This window comes from Esox lucius, chromosome 8 (genome assembly GCF_011004845.1).
Source record: "Esox lucius isolate fEsoLuc1 chromosome 8, fEsoLuc1.pri, whole genome shotgun sequence".
Classification (NCBI taxonomy): Eukaryota; Metazoa; Chordata; class Actinopteri; order Esociformes; family Esocidae; genus Esox; species Esox lucius.
Genome location: NC_047576.1, coordinates 10,143,286 through 10,164,289, shown reverse-complemented (window position 1 = coordinate 10,164,289; position 21,004 = coordinate 10,143,286). Strand labels below are relative to the sequence as shown.

At 43.5% G+C, this 21,004-nt stretch overlaps 1 protein-coding gene across 5 annotated transcripts; it reads right to left on the bottom strand.

Moving 5' to 3' along the window:
* Positions 1–89: 89 nt before the first annotated feature.
* On the bottom strand, positions 90–20,927 carry zfr2 (zinc finger RNA binding protein 2). 5 transcript variants are annotated; one of them, XM_029121629.2, is made up of 19 exons: positions 20,853–20,927; positions 19,450–19,708; positions 19,168–19,282; positions 18,723–18,935; positions 18,255–18,556; positions 17,840–18,025; positions 17,434–17,650; positions 17,162–17,316; positions 16,950–17,069; positions 15,252–15,433; positions 14,686–14,812; positions 14,294–14,523; positions 13,201–13,372; positions 8,808–8,982; positions 7,202–7,290; positions 6,431–6,526; positions 6,212–6,323; positions 4,211–4,308; positions 90–2,346 (listed from the first exon to the last, which is right to left on the bottom strand). In XM_029121629.2, exons 1-19 carry the CDS (start codon positions 20,903–20,905, stop codon positions 2,167–2,169), a joined length of 3,081 nt encoding a protein of 1,026 aa, XP_028977462.2. In that variant the 5' UTR covers positions 20,906–20,927; the 3' UTR covers positions 90–2,166. The 5 variants fall into 5 exon arrangements, 4 of the variants coding, with proteins under 4 accessions (XP_028977462.2, XP_028977463.2, XP_034149689.1 ...); XM_029121630.2 differs by having other exon boundaries at positions 14,294–14,520; XM_034293798.1 differs by having other exon boundaries at positions 15,288–15,433.
* Positions 20,928–21,004: the final 77 nt, after the last annotated feature.

Sequence of the window (21,004 nt, the reverse complement as noted above, 5' to 3'; positions counted from 1 at the left end):
GCCCCAACCATTTGACAAATGAATGGCAACACATTTTCAAGGTGTGAAAGAATTATCTCAACAGATTAACACACAATCATGAAAGTAGATCAACATGGGTTATAAGTCTTTATTATTCAACCTTGGATTTAGGCGGCACTACAAAGACATTCAAATAATATTACAATAAGGTTAACACTCCATCCGTTAAACAATACAAAGTAGATTGCAACATCCTCCAAATATAACAAAATATTGAAAGGGGTGTTGTGATGCTTAAATGAAATCCACGTGAAAAGCAAGCAGCTTCTTACAAAAGTCATAATGCCCAAGATTATGTGCATTTTATCTCAGTTCCTCAACCATCACATGAATAAGAGCTTTAATATAATGCATGATACAGTATAGATTTATTTAAATGTTCCCCTTTTAAGAACTTTAAGTCCATACGTTGATGTACGATCTCCTATTCACAAAACAATGCAGGTACAAGGAAGAAAGTCTAAGACTATAAACCCTTGATGATTTCAGTAGATATACATATTTCTACAGTTCTCCCTCACTCAAGACATATTCCTCCTGCAAGACTCAACAAAAGACCGATTTTAAGAAGCAATTTTTAATGATACAAATATGGCTGCATATAATAACATCAACCCACTCTCTTCCCTTTGCGTACATATAACAGAGGTTCACACTTCACAATTTCGTGCTATGCATACGCCAAAGTACTTTTTTGCTTGCAGTTCAGACCCGATCTCCTCCAATTAAGAACAATCGTGAATAAATGCGATATTAAAGTTTTACCTTTACCCTTTTACGTTCTTTCAAGAAAAAAGTTAATCTACGGCTTTTAAACGATTAGTCACTCTTAGGGAAATCCATGCCTCGATGATGGTGACGTCAAATAGGTTTCAGTTGGTGACTACCATTATTATTAATGGGAGGAGATCGCGTCTCAACTGCACGCAAAAAAGGACTTTGGCGTATGCATAGCACGACATTGTATGAACCCGTGTTATATGTACGCAAAAGGATGAGAGTGGGTTGAATAACATAGTTCTTGTTTCATAAGTGCTTTATTCTCACAGCATGCTAGACTTATACTGTGCAACATAGGAGCTATTCATTAACTCCTCTTTGACAAACCATTTTCCATTACTGAATGATTTCCTTAAAAGCTTTCAAAGTGTTTTGTTGGTGCAATCCCATCCTGTACAAAGATTTGTGTTTTCAGGTATCGGCATAGATAATGACTATAGTGCTTTTCAAAAGGCTGTTGAAGTCTTTATTAATTACAGCTTTATTTTATTAGCCTTTGCCTAGAATTTAGGCATAATAAACTGGATTTTTCTAAACTCATTTTACTGTATCCATGTCTTTGTCTTTAAAACCTCTAAATATTATAATCTCACCCGAAACCCATCCACAAAACCTATTATTTTCTCCAGAACTCATCAATACATGCATCTAAATAAGGAACTCTTGCAGTCTTTAGTTTCCTACAAACACAGGACTGACCTGCACAATAAAATTATAAAGCTCCTATTCAACTAAGAAGTGCCATGTTAAAATGTAGGTGTCAATGTAAGAATACTTAACATTATGTCACTAATAAACAATGCTAAGTAACAGTGGCTGGTATAGGTATTGTAAATGGGAGGGCTTTATTAAGGAAGTGGCCAAATATTCTGGAAATGGAATGGTTTAACCCTTTAGCATTGTTCCAGATCAGTATGTGCTGTAGCAAACCTCTCTGATTCTCAATATAATAAGGAGTTGACCTGAAGCAGATCCAGATCGGGATTCAGTCCATCTTTCATTAGCTCTTGAAACTTCAGTCAGTTAGTGATGTTAAAGACAAGTTTCAACATGATCATAAGTACATTTACAGTACGTTACAGTACAGTATGCATGGAAGAGAATGACAATAAATAATCTTTCTCTCTCTCCTCCACATTCCCTCTTTCCTCTATGGGAGAGAGAAATGTAATGACTAAGTCAGTTATATTCATATAGATTTTGCGAATAAAAACAAACAAAGTATGTGACATTCTGCCAGTCCTGACTACTAACCTGCTCCAGCCTGAATGCCAGTCTGCTTGTGCTTTACTCCTCTATCATTCTCAGGCTAACATTAGCAGCAGAACCAGACAGGCGCCCAGGCTAACACTGTTCTGGCAGATATCAATCATCCACCTCTTCTGCGTCCTCCTTTTTGTCTTTCTTCCCCTCCCCCTCTCCTTCTCCTGTCTCAGTTCCATCCCGCCTGCGCTTACGGTTCCGAGCGCTGGCCTTAGACGCCGGAAGAGAATCCATCCCCAGAACCTTGTGGATTTGACGGAATGCCAATAGTCTCAAAGCATGCTGGAACCAGAAAGACAAGAGAAGTTGATAAGTAGTCTTTAAATACACTGCTCCAAGATCTTTACTGTACATTGTGCAAATTGTTGAGAACAGTATCATGTAATAACTATTATTGGAAACCAAAATCAACTGATTGAGGGCTGGATTCAAACTCACACCAAAAATCAAAGTAAACAATTGAAATCATAGTTCCAACTTGCATGAATTTCATCACGGCAACTCAAAGTGACTTGGTGTATATGGCCCCCCCACGTGCCTGTATGCACTCCTGACAAAATCTGGACAAGCAACCATGAGATGGCTGTAGGTTTCCTGGAGGATCTCCTCCCAGACCTGGATCAGGGCATCAGTGAGCTCCTGGACAGTCTGTGGCGCTACAAGGCGGCATCGAAAGTACTGGTACACAACGTCCCAGAGATTCTCAATTGGCTTCAGGTCTGGGGAACGTGAGGGCCAGTCAATAACATCCATGCCTTCGTCAACCAGGAACTGCCTAGACACTCTGGCCACATGAGGCCAAGCATTGTCCTGCACCAGGAGGAACCCAGGGCCCACTGCCCCAGCAGGAGGTCTGACGATGGGTCTGAGTATTTCATTCCGGTACCTAACAGCAGTCAGGGTACTGTTGGTTAGCATGTTGAGGTCTGTGCGACCTTCCCCAGACCATCACTGACCCACCGCCAAACTGGTCATGCTGGATGATGTTCCAGGCAGCATAACGTTCACCACGGCGTCTCTAGACTCTTTCACATGTACTCCGTGTGAACCTGCTCTCATCTGTGAAGAGAACGGGGCATCAATGGCAGACCTGCCAATTCTTGTGTTTTCTTGCGAATGCCAATCGAGCTGCACAGCGCTGGGCTGTGAGCACAGGTCCCACTAGTGGACATTGGGCCCTCATGCCACCCTCATGGAGTCTTTGACAGTTTGGTTAGAAACATGCACACCAGCAGCCAGCTAGAGGTCAATTTATAGGGCTCTAGCACTCTCCTCCCATTTCCTCCTCACACAAAGGAGCAGATAGCGCTCCTGCTGCTGGTTTGAGGCCCTTCTCTGGCCCTGTCCAGCTCTCCTCGTGTAGCAGCCCATCTCCTGGTATCTCATCCATGCTCTAAGACTGTACTGGGAGGCACAGCAAATCTTCTTGTGACAGCATGTATGGATTGTGCCATCCTTGAAAAGCTGGACTGCCTGTGCAACCTGAATGGGCTGCAGGTACTGCCTATGCGACCAGTCATGACAAGGGCACTAGCAAAATATAAAACTAGAGAAGAATCAGTCAAGATGGATAAGGAGAGAGCAATTGTCTGTGGCCACCACCTACAAAACCATTCCCTTTTTGGGGGCTGTGTTGCTGTTGCCTCACTCTAACTGGACAGACTTATATCCCTGAAGTTTAATTGACTTGGTGTTATGCTGTGATGATTATATGTTCCCTTCATTTTATGAGCAGTGTATATTCCCTTCCCAGAAATCTCTGTATGCAAGGGACAAGGCCGAAAACCAATATAGGATGGCCTTTATCTTCGGGCCCTCAGGCAGCACTGAATTAAAACAGACACGATTGTGTAGTGGCAATCACTGCGTGGGCTCAGCAACACTTAAAAAAAAAATCTGTAAACACACACAAAGAAGAAACCAAAGAAGAAACCAAATATAAACAAGGTCCAGAAACGCAGATGCGTTCTCTGAGCCCGAGCTCCTTTAAGCCGGACTATTCATTATTACGATCCATTTATTTTATATACAGATTGATATTAAAATGTCTAAAAATGTCTTCTGTATGCGGTCCGTTTTCCATTCTATAGTGGTTGACCCCGTTACTGTTGCTCACCACAGAGTCAGAATGTGCTAGTGGGAATACCTGTGCGCTGGCAGTAATGTCTTCCCTGGCTTGTTTGGTTATGCTTCCAAGAGCATCGGTTTGGTCTTTCTCACAGGGGTCCAGCAACCCAGGACCATCTGAGGGGGAAAGGGAGGAAACACAGATCACTCAAGCTGCATGACAACGTATTCATACTGTAACACCCACATGCGACACAATGCCTTTCTGAACAGGAACATCTTGTTTCTGCTTTAAGAATGTAGAGTAAGATGACTCGCTATGAACAGATGGCACCACCGTGACTGTAAAAAAATAAGCAAAAAAATGTAAGCAAAAAAAGGATGTTTGGTTGTATTACTTTACTCTAATGCAATTTCTCACAGAAATAGATGGTAGTAAAGGTCAGCATTATGTACATATACATCAGTTTACAAAAATTAAGATGAATTAAGTTGAAGAAAAGCAGACCCATGACAAAGATATCAAGTTTCATCTAATGCATTCATTGGCCAAGGAGGTCAATTCAACTGCCAATGTTATTCAGATAACTTCAGGCATTTACATTTGCATTTCTGAGCTGATTAAAGATTTAAAAAAATAGAGATTCAGCAATGCACTCCAGCAGTGGGATTAAAACTGAAATAACAATGTATGAGCAGGCAAGAGCCCAGTAGCGAAATATTTGGTATACTGTTGTAACGTCATTTTGTTCATAACGAATTACACAATGTACAGTAAAGACTTGGATCGTTATATTTCGGTTATTGAGATCCGATGTGTGATTTTAGTGTTATATGTATACACACACAATACACAGCCATGGTTCAGTGTTTTGTGCTAGGTTGTAATCATCGCTATGGAGTGAGTAATTGCAAACTGTTTTACCGGTTTCCCAACAACCAAGCTAAGAAGCGCCAGTGGATTGGACTGATAAGGTAAATATCTAGGTACCTAGCTAAATGTACAGTAATGTTATACTTTAGTACTAGCTATGACAATGTAGCTACTTACCTAACGTTAGCTACTAGGCTGCTTGTACCTGACCATCCTCAACACCAGTGGACAATATAAGCTACCAATTGGTTAGCGCTGAAGATATTAGCTAAGGCAGTGCAACTAAGGCTTGTGGTTTGTGGGCTCTTAGAAAACAGAACTAAAAATAAAACACATTTCTCAACAGAGGTGGAAATATTTACAACAGACTGCCACTACATGGACACACAAATTGTTTCACCATCTTGACAAAGAACAAAACATCTATGTTGCACAGTGATATAGGAATCCATAATAGTTAATATCTCTATGGATCAAAACAATGGATAATATCCTTCCAGAACCTCCCCTTTTAAGTCTATAGGCAAGTTTCCAGACCTCCAAGGAGGCCAGATGAGGCTGGAGGTGTGGCCTCACAAGACTAGGCTTTTAGTAATGACACCAAGCTGTAAAGGGAAATGTCATTCTAATCAATTTGCCTTGGTATCCAAGATTCATATTGCTCTCATTTAACCAGGGAAATTCTGCAACTTGGACAACACCACAACATTAAATCTTCTCTCTCTGAATTATTGATATCTCAAACATTTTGTGTTACCTTTCATGAATAAACTTACTTATCTTATACTGAAATTTCATGATTTGGTCAAACAGTAATATGATTCATTCTTATGACCAACATTTCTACTTGCGTGTATGAGCCACTCTCCCATTCCCTCCTTCCGCTAAGGGAATAACTGAGAACAGCATCCTGTTGCCACTCAAAACATGTTGTAGCCAGTAACCTTTGCAATTGTTTCAGAATGATTTCAAAATGAAGCAAACCCCCCACCCCCTCACCAGCATCTCAGCAGAGGAACCAGAAGACCGATCCTGTCTGAATGAATTTTTCTTTTTATACAATTATACTAATTGGCCAGATAAACAGAAATAATGTGTATGAAAATGTTGAGGGTGTTACCAAATCATGTGCTGGCACCACCAACTACGACATTCAGTGGCACCAGGGGGAAATGTTTGTCAGAGAGTCTACAAAATCCCTCCCACCTGGCAGAAGAATGCCTGTGGCGATGCACTCCAGGACCCTTCGCATGGCTTCCCCTGGGCTGAGGGGCCCCGTGGCACTGCTGATCGCCTTCTCTACCAATAGCTCCATTGCCTGGGTGCAGGGAGAGGACATACACACGACACGTAAGAAACACCTCTCACAGTCAAGAACTTCGATATACAGTGGAAAAGCCAAAACCTGAGACAGGGCATCCTCACCCAGGCGGGCATCTTGCCCCAGGTTGGCACTCGTTGGCACAGATCCCTTAACACTCTAATGATGATCACACAGGACTGAAGACCATTGGCACGAGCCTGTAGATGACACACACACACACACACACACACACACACACACACACACACACACACACACACACACACATTAATGTATCAAACAGAGATTGGAGTACTTGGAGTCCCAGATTGCTGCCATTTGGTGACTGCCTTTTGACAAACAATGGTTTTGCGTTTATCCATAATAATTACATCATGTAGGGTTAGCCAACCGGCACTGTCTAAAAGCTGTTGGCTAAAGTGCCGATGCCAAGAGTATTTGTGACTAAACTTTTAGGTAGAATCCAAAATGTGATGCAAACTTCAGATTCCAATCCAGTACATTAAAACATACGTGAATAACATTTTACATGAACTATGTCATCTAACACTGCATTTTAGTTTGCAGAGTTTTAAGAGAGGTAGAGTCTAATGCTTAGAGCAGCAACTCAAAGGTTGTGGTGCGCCGGCAAGGTTCATCATAATTGCTTCCCGCAGTAAATAAGAACGTAAACTTCTGTGGTCCAATAAGGGTAAACTACAATGATAAGAATTAGCAGTTTGGTGGGCACCCCACTGGTGGGGAAAATGCACCCTTGATGGCACATTTTCTGACCTGGCACAAATTGTTTGGATACCTAGCTATCGTCACAAACCGAAACTCGGCTACTTTGGGTAATTGTTTTGCCATTGTACTATAGATATTCTCTTTACCTGGAACCACTTTGCATGTCTCAGAGCAGCTAGGTACTCCAGGCACTTTCTCCGGTTCAGAATGTCAGGAGGATCTTTCTCAGGAACTCCTACAGTAGAGAATAATCACACTGGATCATGGATTACTGCCGTTTCACTCATAGGCTTGTGTCCATCAGAGCCACCTACAGTACTGTTTCATGTGACGTGGTAAATACTGAAAGATGACAAAAATTCTCACAGAATATTTTGGATAAGTCTTTTGTTTTTTAAATATGAAAAACAGGGAAATTCAACAGAATTGACCATACTGTCTTACCACATATCGTTTCCATATTAAGAAAATGTGCCTATATTGCATCCAATCTGAGAATTCTGATTTGGGACTTGATGTTCTTAATTCCTCCAATGCCATGTCAATTACACTAACCCTAACAAAATTCCTATTTAAAAGAATCTATTTGCAGATCTATTTGTATGCTTTCTACTCATTGCTTTTTGTTTGACATCTTTAAGAAATCTGAGTCTCAGTGTCACTGCAGTAATTTAGTCAACTACAGTGGTATTAATAATTTAGTAATAAACTGTGGTAATTCCATGTTTTTTTTTTTACACTTTCTTGTTCCTTGAAACCGTTCTGTGAAAAGCGGTAGACGTTACGCTCCTCCGTTACAGGAAGACACACATGTTCCTACGGCATCATGGCCTAGATCTGTTGATAAAGGCACCGATTAACAAACCCCCCCGGGAAAAAAAACAAAAATAAGACAACATAATTTAAATGTTTTTGTTGACGGGTGCTTTACATCTCACATTGGCTAGGAGTGTACCAAACTGCAACAGGAGATGAATTGTACAGCCGCTAGACCAATTTACAAGCTAAACACAATTGACCAAATTCGTCCCAACTTCAACAGAGACCATCGTATGGGGACAGAATTACACTACACACCTCGTTAATCAATACTCTGATGATGCCATTTCAGTTGACAGGGATGAGAGATGGTAGGGATGGCCATATGACCTTATCAAAACCCATCAACAACTACTGACCGGATAACAGCAACGGACATAAACCTGGATATACACAGAACAACATTCAAATGTCTGCGGAGAAACATTTTCCTACAGGTCAGGTTATCAGATGCGTCCTCATCCCTGGGCATTATCCTTGCATAGATCATCAATTGTATTGTTTTTCATGGTTCTACCTTGGCATGTCCATAGACACACACACACACACACACGCGCACGCACACACGCACGCACGCACGCACGCACGCACACACCCCTCCCCCCAAACCCCACCAATGGCATAGAAAGGTCGGAGAGCCCTGCTTTAGATTTCCACGTTGGACAAAGCAAACTGGGAAAACAACGGGACAACTGATACTGCAAATAATAGCTAAATTAAAACAAGAGACAAATGAATGGGCTAGTCAATTCACTTGAGATCATTGAGGGCCAGGAAGGGGGAAAGCAGAGCGTTCTCCTACGACGTCTACCACATCCGGATGAAATAGTTAATATGGGCTTGGTTAATAGACCCAATTGTTTTTTGTTGTTGAGTTTGGGCTTTGGGGGACACACAGTGCATTAATTGGACTGAAAGCTTGGCTTCTCTAACCTTTCTCAGCCGCTTTGTCTCCTGCCTTTTCCTCCTTCTCAGGGACAGGGTCCTCCCTCATCAGCGGCGAGGTCAGAGAGATGGTGACCTGCATTTTGGGCTCCTTGCTTGAAAAAATCACGATGTTGGCTTCCTCAGGGTGAGCCTGCACCTCATACTGATCTTCAGAAAATGTCTGCCGGTTAAAAGGACACTTCGGATTACTCACTACAGAGGAGGGGAAGGGATGTATATTTTAGGACTGAGGGCATTAGTTTGATGAGGCACAGGGGTTAATCTTGAAAGTTTCCATGCCTCTGATTCAGAAGAATTCTCAAATTCTCATATTTTGAAAAAAGCCAATTGTGCTGATGGATATATTTTCAAAAGATCTGAGACACTAATTCTAAAATGTTTTTTTTTTAACCGCACAAAGGTTATTTATAGTGGCACAGTTCAACTACAGCCCCAGTCACTCTGTAGGGTTTAGGTGTCATAACCAGGCAGTGGTACTAAAGATCAGTCAAAAGCACTTCCGAACACTCACTACACCAGAACTTCAGAAGAGGGAGGAAACGCAACAAACACACACACCACAGTTTACTCAACACATTTTATTTGGTACCAGACCTGGGTTCAAATAATATTTATTTTTTTCCAAATGCTTTTAAGTATTAATTGAACCCGCTTGAAGAGCACGGTGAGAACGACTCAGGCAAAAGCAGGCAAAACAACGTTGAACAAATTCATTGTTTCCATTGTGACAGACCTTGCAACTCAATCAAGCCCAGCCCAAAGTATTTGAAAGTGAGAAAAAAATATTATTTGAACAAACGTCAGTTTGATATGGATCCTTTCCTTGATTATTCTTGAAAATCCTTCATGACTATCTGTTGTCTTTATTGTGACCACTGGTAAGATATCAGCAATAATCTTGTAATCTCAAGGCACCCCAGGCGCACAGATGTCTCACTAATCAACGAAAATTTAAAGTATGTGAAATACATTAGCTTTACATGCTGCAGTATAGATGGAGGATAAACACTCCATAAAACACACTCACTGAAACATTGCAGTGTGATTTTACCAAACGTTCCTTCTTCAGCTTTCAACCCTTTTACGTCAGCCCTGATGACAACCTCATGACATGAAGTCAAGTGCTGTGGTTTTCCTGTGGGGGTATTCCATTATCTGTAAACAAGATTGCCCTAAAATGTTCTACATTTAAAAACATATACAGAAATGCAATTCTGCAACATTATTTTCTTTATATGCTAACTCATTCCACCCAAATTGCCCATTTTAAGTATTCATATAATATTCATATACAGTTATGGCCAGAAATATTGGAACCCTTGCATTTTCTTGAAATAACTGTCTCTAAAAATAGGTTAATGACCAAAGCATTTGGACTCTACAATTCTTTATTTCAATGTTAATATTACAGAACATATTGATTTTGATTCAGAAGCCAATATTATAATTTTAAATCAGAAAATAAACAAAATGACAAAACACTAGACTCAATACGTGGTGGCTAGCCTTTGGCCAAAAATAACTGCACTTAAGAGCTTCCTATAGCCATAGATGAGCTACCTGCACTTCTGTGGTGGTAGTTCGGCCTACTCTTCTTGTTAAAAGTGCTCCAGTTCTCCCAGATATGAAGGGTGCCTGAAAACTTCAGTTTTCTGAACTTTCCACAGGTTTTTAAACAGTATTTAGATTTGGATTCATTGCTGAGCACTTTAGAACAGTCATGTGTTTGGTCTTGAATCACTCTCTGGTGCTTTTTGAAGTGTCTTTGGGGACAATGTCCTGCTGAAAGAATGCATGACTTTTGATGGACGGCCTGCTTTCTCACACTGGGTTCATCAATTCACTCCAAAATGCCCTGGTTTACTCCTGATTTCATAATGTCATGCACACGTCCAAGGCACAGTATCACCGGCAGCAAAGCAATCCCAAAACATCACTGAATCTCCAACATGTTTGCCTGTGGTGTTCTTTTCTTTCAGGGCTTCACTTTGTTTTCTCTGAACAGAGATGGTGTGCTTTACCAAAAAGTTTTCATTTGGTCTCATCTGTCCACAGAGATTGCGGCATGTTCAAGTGTGTTTTGACAAAATGCAGTCTGGCATTCTTATGTCTCTCAGCAGTTTGTCACATCCCATATAACCCATTTGCAGTAAGGTGCCAACTGATGGTGCTTGTTTGAAAGTGTCATACCTTGTGTCTGAGGCACGACTTGAAATTGGTGGCAGGTTATCGAGATGCTTTTTCCACAATTTAAAACAATCCTTTGCTGCGATCTTCCATCAAATACTCTTGCAGCCACATCCAAGAAGGTTGGCTCCAGTGGCACAGGATTTTAACTTCTCGGATATAGACATTTCTGGATACCTTTAATCTTGATTTAATCTAACCTTGGATGCAACCTTGTGACCTCCTCAGACAATTATTTGGTATTCTTCTTTTTTTTTTTACCATGCTCATTGTAGTACACAGTGGTACATTTTAGCCAGATCCTGCCAGATTTTGATGTTCGTCCCGGCACCTATTTTCCGCAGATCTAGTACAGTATCTGGCACGCATTATTTCTCTTTATCCATCACTGTGTGCACTTTGTACTGCAAACATTTTACTAAAAGCAATCAAAGTTCATAAAGTTGCCTGTTCCTGCAGCACCTTGTTGTAGCCTCAGCTCTGCGGGTCAACATTCTGAACGTTTTAGCATATTGTTCTCCTCAATCTGCCCTTCCGTGTGCTTCGTTTGCGTCTATATGCTCACTCCGCATAATCAAGCTGCAGGAGCTAGCAGGTGAAAAGGCACAATGACATTTCTTTGGGGTACAGTCAACTGCAACCCAAATAAATAAATACGTGGATCAGATTTTTTAATTGGAGCATCTTGTCAAGACTAAATGATGCATTACTTGAACAAATACAAGGGTGCCCATATTCTGGTCAAGACTGTACTAAACATCTTGGCCCTTTGCATCTAGCGTTCAAGAGGTGGGGTCATATTAATTTGCTATATAAATAGACACATACCAAATGGACGGTAACTTTGATTGTTACCTCAAGTACAAGGGCATCCTACACATGGATATGACCTTTAGAATCTTTGAAACCACTAAGTGTTAAAGGAGCACTTCCCTCTGAGGTTGAAATAAAAACGGTTTGTTCTATGGACCTATGCAAACAAAACTAAGGTAATGGTTAAGTTCATAATCAGTTTATCTTAATATTATTTGGCTGTCTACTGAAACTCTACATTTGAGCTGTTGAAACAGGTCAAATGAGATTCCTGTAAGCATTTTTAGCAAGGCACATTATGAGACTTAAAACTAGCTATAAGGAGATTCTCTGACACAGGAGTAGGTTAGATAAAATGATGAAACCTTATAATATTATTTCAGACCGTCTTGTCCACTTGATTTGGTGTCTGTTATGTTCACCCTCGTCTTTGTCAATTAAGCATTTCATACTATGGATCTGAACTGCCTTATTGACTTCCTTTAAACCCTTCAATACAACCAGTTTCAGTGATTGCCACTTTATTGTGGCTTTGACCAAGACAATGACTTTCCACGATAACTTGGATTTCACCTTTACAGCTATGTTTTCAACATCCACAGCATCTGTGGTTCAAAGAAAATTTCTCTGCACAAAATGCTCTGTCTTACAATATTACTATTCATTATTCCTCCTATCATATTAAGCTGGGGGAAAAAATCCTAAGCCTATTTCTGGTTACTACCACCCTACCATATTCTGCCAACAAATCCGAAGTTGTACTGGATGTGTAAGCAGCAACCAATAACTGTATATGAGTTCTTGGTAAGATCAGGTTCTAACAACTTCATAGCCAGATTTCTCTGAACAGCTACGAGAAAATAAAATCCTACTATGGTCAAACATAGAGAACCGATACTGTATACTGGCCATTGGGGTGGGCGTGGTGTGGATGGTCAGTTAGTGGCAATTGGCCATTCATTTGGATTGCTTACACATTGTGAAGATGTTTAGTCCATATCGGATAATACAGCTATTGAATTACATATTAATCCTATAATATGACCAATATGGGTGCAATCACTTAGCTTAACTTCTATAGTTAGACATATCTTTTAACAAAATAATGTTGCAGAATTTTCTATCAAACCACAGTATTTATGCAGGAGTAGCTGTAAAATTACTCCAAGCTAGCGCTTTTTGAGGCTGAATGATTCTGTGGTTTGTCATGCTATGACAAATAAGGTGGATTTGTGTGCGGGAAGTCCCTGACCGTTCTTTGGAATGGCAGACGGGTCAAAAATATCTAGCTTTAAATCCAACTAAATGTAGGAAAACCCAGCCCAGTGGATCCGAAAACACAGTGATTCCAGCGAAAGAAAAGCAAGGGGAGTCTTACCGCCAGTTCTCTGGGCAGCTGCTCAGCAACTTCCTTCAGTAGTGCAAGGGTAGGCTTCTTGGCAGCCAGCAGGATGAGCTCCACATTTCGGTCCCCATGAAGGAGCAGGCCCTTGGCCAGAATACCCACCCTCATCACCCCCTTCAGCATACGGGCGGCCTGGGTGTCCGGGCTACACAGCAGGGACCAGGGCGCAAGAAGAGATGGGCAAAGAGGAACATACATCAGGCTACACAACTGGGGCCCACACTGGGAGGAATGGACAGATGTGTGTGGAAGTACACCTCAGAAAAGAGTTTTCAATTGTTATCGCAGGTATACAATTGTTATAAGGTTTTATACAATCGACTAGTCGATTGTTTTGACTATCCCATTGTTTGGTCAGCAGGCTGTGGGTCGACTACGATTTCTTTTTAGTCAAGCAGTCGAATATATAGACTACCGGTCAAATGTTTGGACATAACTACTCATTCAAGGGTTTTTCCTTTAGTTTTACAATTGATATCGAAAATATACATGTATTTTGTTTAACGCTTGGTTACTATTGGTAAGGCTTGGTACGCTTGGTTACTATGACAATAGTACAATGTATTATCCTCATGATTTTGGCATTAGTGACTGCCTGTTATGGACTTGTTTTGTAACATTAAGCTTGTAGCTTTGTGTCACGAAAGCCACTCTACCAATTTTTCCACAGAAGAAAAAAAAGGAAGTGTGCAAATTGGTCATTGCTAGAACATTTGGTCATGTATAAGCCTATGCATTCTGCATTGGGAAGTAGGCTTGTACTAGTCAACATATTTTTAAACAAAATACATTTACTGATGGACGAACAAATAGCAACTAGCAGTGGATATACTATGCAGCATTTAGATTTGGCAAATTCATGTTTTTGATCTCCAATTACCTACTTCAGAAATAAGACCCAAATAACATAGCCTAGGTCCAGCAAAAGGGCAGGAAAATCCCCTTTTTTTTTTTTTAAACAAACCCACAAAAAAAAAAGATACTGGAGATTTCTGATAATTTACCCTTAAGAGGAAAAAGCCTTAGTCTGGGGCCATGCACTAGTAGGGACCAGTACAGATCTCACCCTTTCTCCACAGCATCAGCCTCCGAATCAGACTTAGGAGGAGCAGCGGCTGCTGGGCCAGAGGAGGGAGGCTCTTTCTCCAGCAGGGAGTCAGACACTAGTTTAAGAGCCCTCTCAGAGTGGGAGACGATTCTCTGCACGGCCTGTAGCTCGTCCTCCACGGGGTAAATGGTGGAGTGTTTTGCCATGATGTGCCTGTCGTCTGGGGAGTCAGGCCGGCGCACAGGCTGCTGTTGGTAGAAGAAAGGCCCTCAAAAAAAACAGGCAAGAAATACTTATGGAGACAAACTGAAAAAACTAAAACCTGGGTTTGACCTCTGGGTTTGACCTCGGGGCTTGGCCAGTGAATGTCAATCAAGCAATTAATGACAGAACGAATATTTGATGGTCACCAGTAAGGGAGGGACTGGCATGCCAGGCCTGCTCATCAGTGGAGGCGGGGCCATCCTGCGCCTTTGGTCCCCCCAGTACAGCTGCTCCTCCTCCATCCTTCTCCAGTACATGTCCTCCTCATACCGCCTGGCAGAGAAAACAGAGCCCAGGATCATAAGATATTTCCAATGGATAGATCTTCCTGCTGACGGACAGGCCTGCTGATCAGGAGCTATAAGGACATGTGTCTGACATATGGAAGTTCCCATGATTTAAGATAACGCATGCATACTATTAAGACATTAGGAGAAATGCCCATGAAGTGGGGGGTGACAGACATAATAAGAGGAACACCTCTCTTACTGAAGAACTCAGAGGAATAAATCCCTGTGAAACACACTGTAAGAACATATGCCTCAAAACTACATGTGGACTCAACAGCAGGGTTCCCTTGCTCCGTAACATCACCAAGAACAAACATAAAAAGATTGGGAAGAATTTGCCCACGAAAGCCATTAACGAATGAGACTGGGATTCGGCGAGGGTACGCTCTATCCTAGATGGACACCTAAGCCAGGGCTCTGACCTCATCTCCGTGTGCCAGCTGCTGTCTGGCTCTGACCTCATCTCCAGGTGCCAGCGCTGCTCATCATCCCTCTGCCTCTTCAGCACAGCCTTCTGTTTCTGTTTCCTCAGCTTGCCCTCCTGCAGCTTCCTGGCCCGGTTACTGGGCTTGATCTCCACACAGAGCTCTGGGTTCACCTTCTTCTACCAGTGGGGAAGGAAGGAGCAGTAACAGTGTCAAACACTGTGCCTTCAGTCTCACACCCAACACACACACACACCCAACACACACACACACACACCCAACACACACACACACACACCCAACACACACTTCACTTAAATAATGCAAAATATTTAAATAAATAATTAGGGAGCCCATTTTAATTTACAATACCAGGACAACCGACAAGGCATTGTAAGAGTTTACACATCTCGGGGTACAGTAGCACTAATCCCAACAAACGGTGTCGTCAGTGAGCATCTTCACCTTCCACTCACAGTTTGAACCCCGCTGATTTCAGCTCTCTAGACGTAGATTCAGATCAAGACTATTTTCTCCACTGCAGTATCTGTTCTTAACCATTCCTGGGTGTACTAATAGTCATTTTATATAGTCATGACCCCCCCCACCCGCCCCCCTAATTCTACACCCCTGGTTTGAACCTAAGTGACTAGACAGCCTATGGTCAAATAACTAACAAAAAGCCCTGTTTCTTTAGTATTCAAGCATCAGGGCTCAGATTCTATGGTGGTTCGAAGTCTATTTTGCAAGTTGCATAGGAATAATTAGCTTTTATGCGCAGATGGAAATAGATTACACTGCATAAGACGCTGCGGTCTATAAGACCACAAGGAATACAGGTAGATGCATAGGCGATTGGTTGTGATAACAAAAAAAAATGTCTGTCCTTTCTTTGGAACCCTGGGCAACAAAGCATTCCAAGCAATTTCTAAATCCTGCCTAACCAAAGTCTACCATCTAGTGGCAGGTAGGGTCACACAACATCTGAAAAGCCCTCGTCCCACGGACCTGTTCAAAGATCATTAATAAACAGTGGAATCATAAAGCTTCGCTGCGTAAGGAGGGGTGAGGTAAAACTAATAGTAATTTTTGTATCAGGTTTGTTTAAACTTCCTATTCAGTTAGTCAATTTTAGATTAATCCGAAACAAAACCTTTATGCGATGGCAATCCATTACGCCTACAGAATAATATGCCATGCCTAGATAACACATTTAACACAAACCCTACAACAGTGTCAGCTGGGGTGCTGCACTGAAGAAAAGAGGATTAATTCTATAGAAAATAGAGGGGAAAAACACATTAGGGCACATTGTGACACTGGCGCTGTATGTTTCGGTGCCGTCAGCTCTTCCTACCACCCACACTGCTCTCTTGGGTTATATTAATAGCAGTTGAAATGTCACAAATGTGTTGAACAGGTAGGTGAATAGGTCAGTTGCGGCACTCCACTGCCAGACACTAGCAGAGAGAGTCAAAGTTATGGTATGGTGGTGTCATCACTATCGGTGGCGACTGTCAATAATCGAAGTGGAATGGTTGTAATGTCGCCAAACCCCAATAGTTTTAAAGTGACTTAAGCTTGTATTCATTACATCGACTCTCTTAAGAAAAAAGATTTAAACGGAAGCAAACTCAGCAATGCAGGGAGGGACCTACCTGACCTCTTCCAGAAGAAACTCATACTCAAACCTACCTTGTACTGCAGCCGGTGCCGGCGTCCCTTCAGGTGCATGTCTTTGGCGTTCGGGTCGTTGAAACTACATTCACACAGTTTACAGTGGAAGCGAATCACCTTCCCATCGTCATTACGAACCTGAGGGGAAAATTCAACGCTGAATCAGAGCCGTGGCGCATTAAAAAAAAAAAAAATGATCCGCGGATGGATGAAGAATGAAAAACTCCTGCCTCCTCCACATAGTCGTGTCCCACCGGCTGGACGTCCCTCTGACCCCCCGCTCCCTCCCCGTCCTCATCGTCACTCGTGGTCTCGCTCTTAGACGCCGTCGCTAACTGCTTAGCGTCATCCAGCTTGGCCGCTGGAGGGGTGGCCGGCTTGTTAGCTGTCAAGAGTAGCACGGAGCAACTTAGCAACTGGCTTAGCTTTGACTCCAGAGATATTCTGTCATAGGTGTAATCCACCAGCGCAGACTCGAACACTGACTCCTTGCAATACTTACGGGGGGTTGGTTTGGGCGTGACCGGCTTCTTCACCGGGGTCGGCGCCTTGGCGGCATTGACGACCACAGGCTTCGGCGGCGCTACAGAGGCAGTTGCAGTGACGACGGCGGGTGTCGTCTTGCCAGCCGTCGACAGTGAGATAGTTGGAGCGGTGTTGACTAACACTGGCTCCGTTGAAGGTATAGGTTTGCCCAGTTTGGTATGGAGCTTCACCACCTGGACCACGTTCGGACGGAAACAAACAACAGGCAATAAAGCATCCCCGAGGTGAAAAATCACTGACAGAAATAGCGGACTTGAATGTGTTACACGGAAAGGTTAATCAACGCGCAATCATACACAGAGCTGATCCTGACAGCTCAGCTAGCTAAACACGGCGCCTCCGGTCAACACAGCCATGCTGACCTTCTGGTGCTTGGCGCCTCGAATATGGGCGGCGTATGCATCTACGCCGGTACAGGCAACGTCACACAATTCACAGCGAAGCTGGGTCTGAATCCCCCGGGGCCCAACGGTGCCGGCTGTGCCGCCGGTCTTCAGAGCGGCCTCCTTCTTTTTGTGTTTCTGGCCCTCAAGGTGCTCCCGGTACGTCTGCCAAAAAAAAAAAAAAAAAACACCATTGAGAGACAGTAAACATCCTTACAAAATCAAACGCGCCGTCAGAAACATTAAACCCCAGCTCAGACACATTACGCTTTTGAAAATACAGTTGTTTTACTGTGTATTGACTTCACGTCACAAAACGACCTGTCCCTCCCACCAACCATCCACCACGCCCCCCCCCCCCCCACACACACACACACACACGGCCCACCGCTACCTGCGGGCCGGCGCAGCTGATCTTGCAGATGTCACAGTAGTGCAGCTGTGGCTGCTTTGGCGGCCCCTTGGGCTTCTGCAGCTTGCTCTGGTGGAACATGGGCTTCTTGTAGGCATTGACCGCGGGGGTGGCCACCATGTTGCTGCCCGAGTTGCTCCAGGAGGAGCTGGTGAGCTGCTTAGGTGGGGGCGGCACGGGCGGCTGGCGTTGCGGTGGGGCCTGGGGAGGGGGCAGCTGAGCAGGCCGGTAGTAGGAGGGGGTAGAGGAGTAGCCACCCGAGTCGTACGTGGAGTAGCTGATGCCTGAGGCGGGGCAGAGGAGACGGGTGAAAGGGGGAGTCCCGCTGTCAAAATGCACGCCGCGTAAACAAATGTGAAAAGACGCACTTGCTTGAGTGTCAGAAGGGAGTTGTCGCTAGGGCTTGGGAAGGGGGTCCTGGCGGTGTAGGGGATGAGTACTCCTTCTTACCCGAGTAGGAGGTGGCAGCAGTGGAGTTGAAGGACGAGCAGGGGGTGTAAGATGAGATGGGGGGCTGCTGTACACTGGTGGACACCGGGTAGATGTTGTAGCTGGTGGACACCGCGTTGGCGGGGGCCAGGGGCTTTAAAGCCGTGACCTGCCTCTGTGGTGGTGGGGGCTGGCTGTACGCTGAGCTGACTGGACTGTAGCCACTTTTCACACCTACAGGGAAAGTCAAGACGCATCATCAGAGGGCTGTCTAACGGGCTCAGCTCCAGACCGTGATATTCAATACATCGGCTTTGGCAGTATAGCTACCAGCAGCCAAGTTCTTTTGCACAGTACGTTTGTGTGCCACGAAAATAAAATTAGAAATTAATCAGCGGCTCTTGCATTAGCGTTATGATCATTTAAGTAGCGATTACGCACAGGAGGAAAGCTGACAATCACTCACCTGTTTGGTAGTAAGCTTCTGTTGGTGTACGCTGGACGGTAGCTGTACTTGTCTGGTAGTACTGCTTAGTCTCATAATTAGTAACTGCAGGTGGCCGTCCGTAACTGTAGTTATCCTGAAAGGCGGTTTTACAGCGTACATATTCATGGAAGAAAAAGTGTCAACGGTATTCATTAACCAAAACAGACTGGCATGAGTTGAAGAGCCTAAAACTCCCCACAGGTACAGAATGACAGCCAGAGGACAAACAGTGTGACGCTAAAGACTGGAAACGGGACTGACCGTTTCGGTGTACACCGGCAGCTGGTACGTCTGTGGGGTTGTGGTGCTTTGGGGCACAGGGTCCGGCTGCCGGTAGCCATAGTCCGGGGGGGCGGGGTGGGTCTGGTAGGCTGCCGCGTAGGGGGCAGACGCCACGGGCCGAGACGGCTGTGCAGGGGCAGACGCATAGGAAGCCGTCACTGCATGGGCCACGGCAGGGGCCGGCTGGACACTGTAGCTAGCCGTGGTGGGGTGGGCGTAGGCCGGCGGAGGCTGAGTGCTGTGGGGACAGACGGTCTGTCAGTACCAAGTGAAGCGCTTGGAGTTTATGAAGGGCAGCTCAAAATGAGTGCGTGCGCCACCTGAGTTCTGCACTATTTAAAACAGCTACCTTATTGCCTACCAAACATAAAAGTTTCATAACAATTTAGCAATGAACTTAGAAAAATGTAAAAAGGTGACACGCTTTAACTGGCATCTACTATCATAAGATAAAAGTTGCAGGTAGCGTAATCTGTGGCTGGCTAGAGATGTCCATTAGACTTGATTATGCATGATTGGCTTACAAGGAGGAATCAGCTGTGTCTGACCGGCTGTCACTCAAATCAGTAGTCCAGTTCTTTAGCTAAAGCAGTTAAAGAATGAACTTGCAGCTATAACTTAATGTAACAGCAATGTAAACATCAGGGAATGGTGTGATACTGCTGCTCTTTTGGTATTCCGTATTAGTATTTGCTCTGCAAATTCTAAAATAGGGTGGCAAGCTGTTGTGTTATTTTGAATTTAGAAAATGTAAACACGCCTTCTGGGAAAAAAAACATTTACAGATCTTGTTGGCTGATAATGGTCAATAGTAGGCCTATTATTTACTGTCACTGCTGGTTCACTTGATATGGATAGCTAGCTAGTATAGTATGAAAGTATACTAACATAATGAAAGCAGACAATCGTTGACATTTACCAAAAAAGCTTAAGAAAAGTCTAGCGAACAGACCGGTCCGAGAAAAGTTTAATCAAATTCACTTTGACAATTATGTATGTTTAAACTGACCAGGATTTCATTTAGCTCATTCGTGTCTGCCGCTAGGGAAAAGGCTACCGATACCCATTTTCCACACAAATAGTAAACTAACTAACCACTTTTGCAAAACGAACGAGACAGTTTTACAAAGGTTACAGTAAAGCGTGTTTACGTCAAATGTGGAGCGCCCCAATTGCCGGGCATGACTGTAACCCTCTTCTCTAGCTAGCTACCTAGCTCGCTAATCTCGCTGGGTAGCATATCCATTGCACTCCCAAGGCCTCAAGATAGAAATTATCGCACTAGCAACGAGACACGTTTTGTAGGCATATTCATCGCAACAAGACGGGGCCACGACTTGGGAAGAGTGCATGCTACACATCCTCCGCACTGATGTAATTACCTGTACTGCGGGCCGGCACCATGCGTGAACCCATAATAATTGCTTGCAGCCATCTTGGCATCTACTGTACGCCGACCAGACAGAATCTGCTGTCACGTGTCCGTCACCTACCATTCGCGCGCACGCTTGTATATTTAACTCAGTAGGTTTCT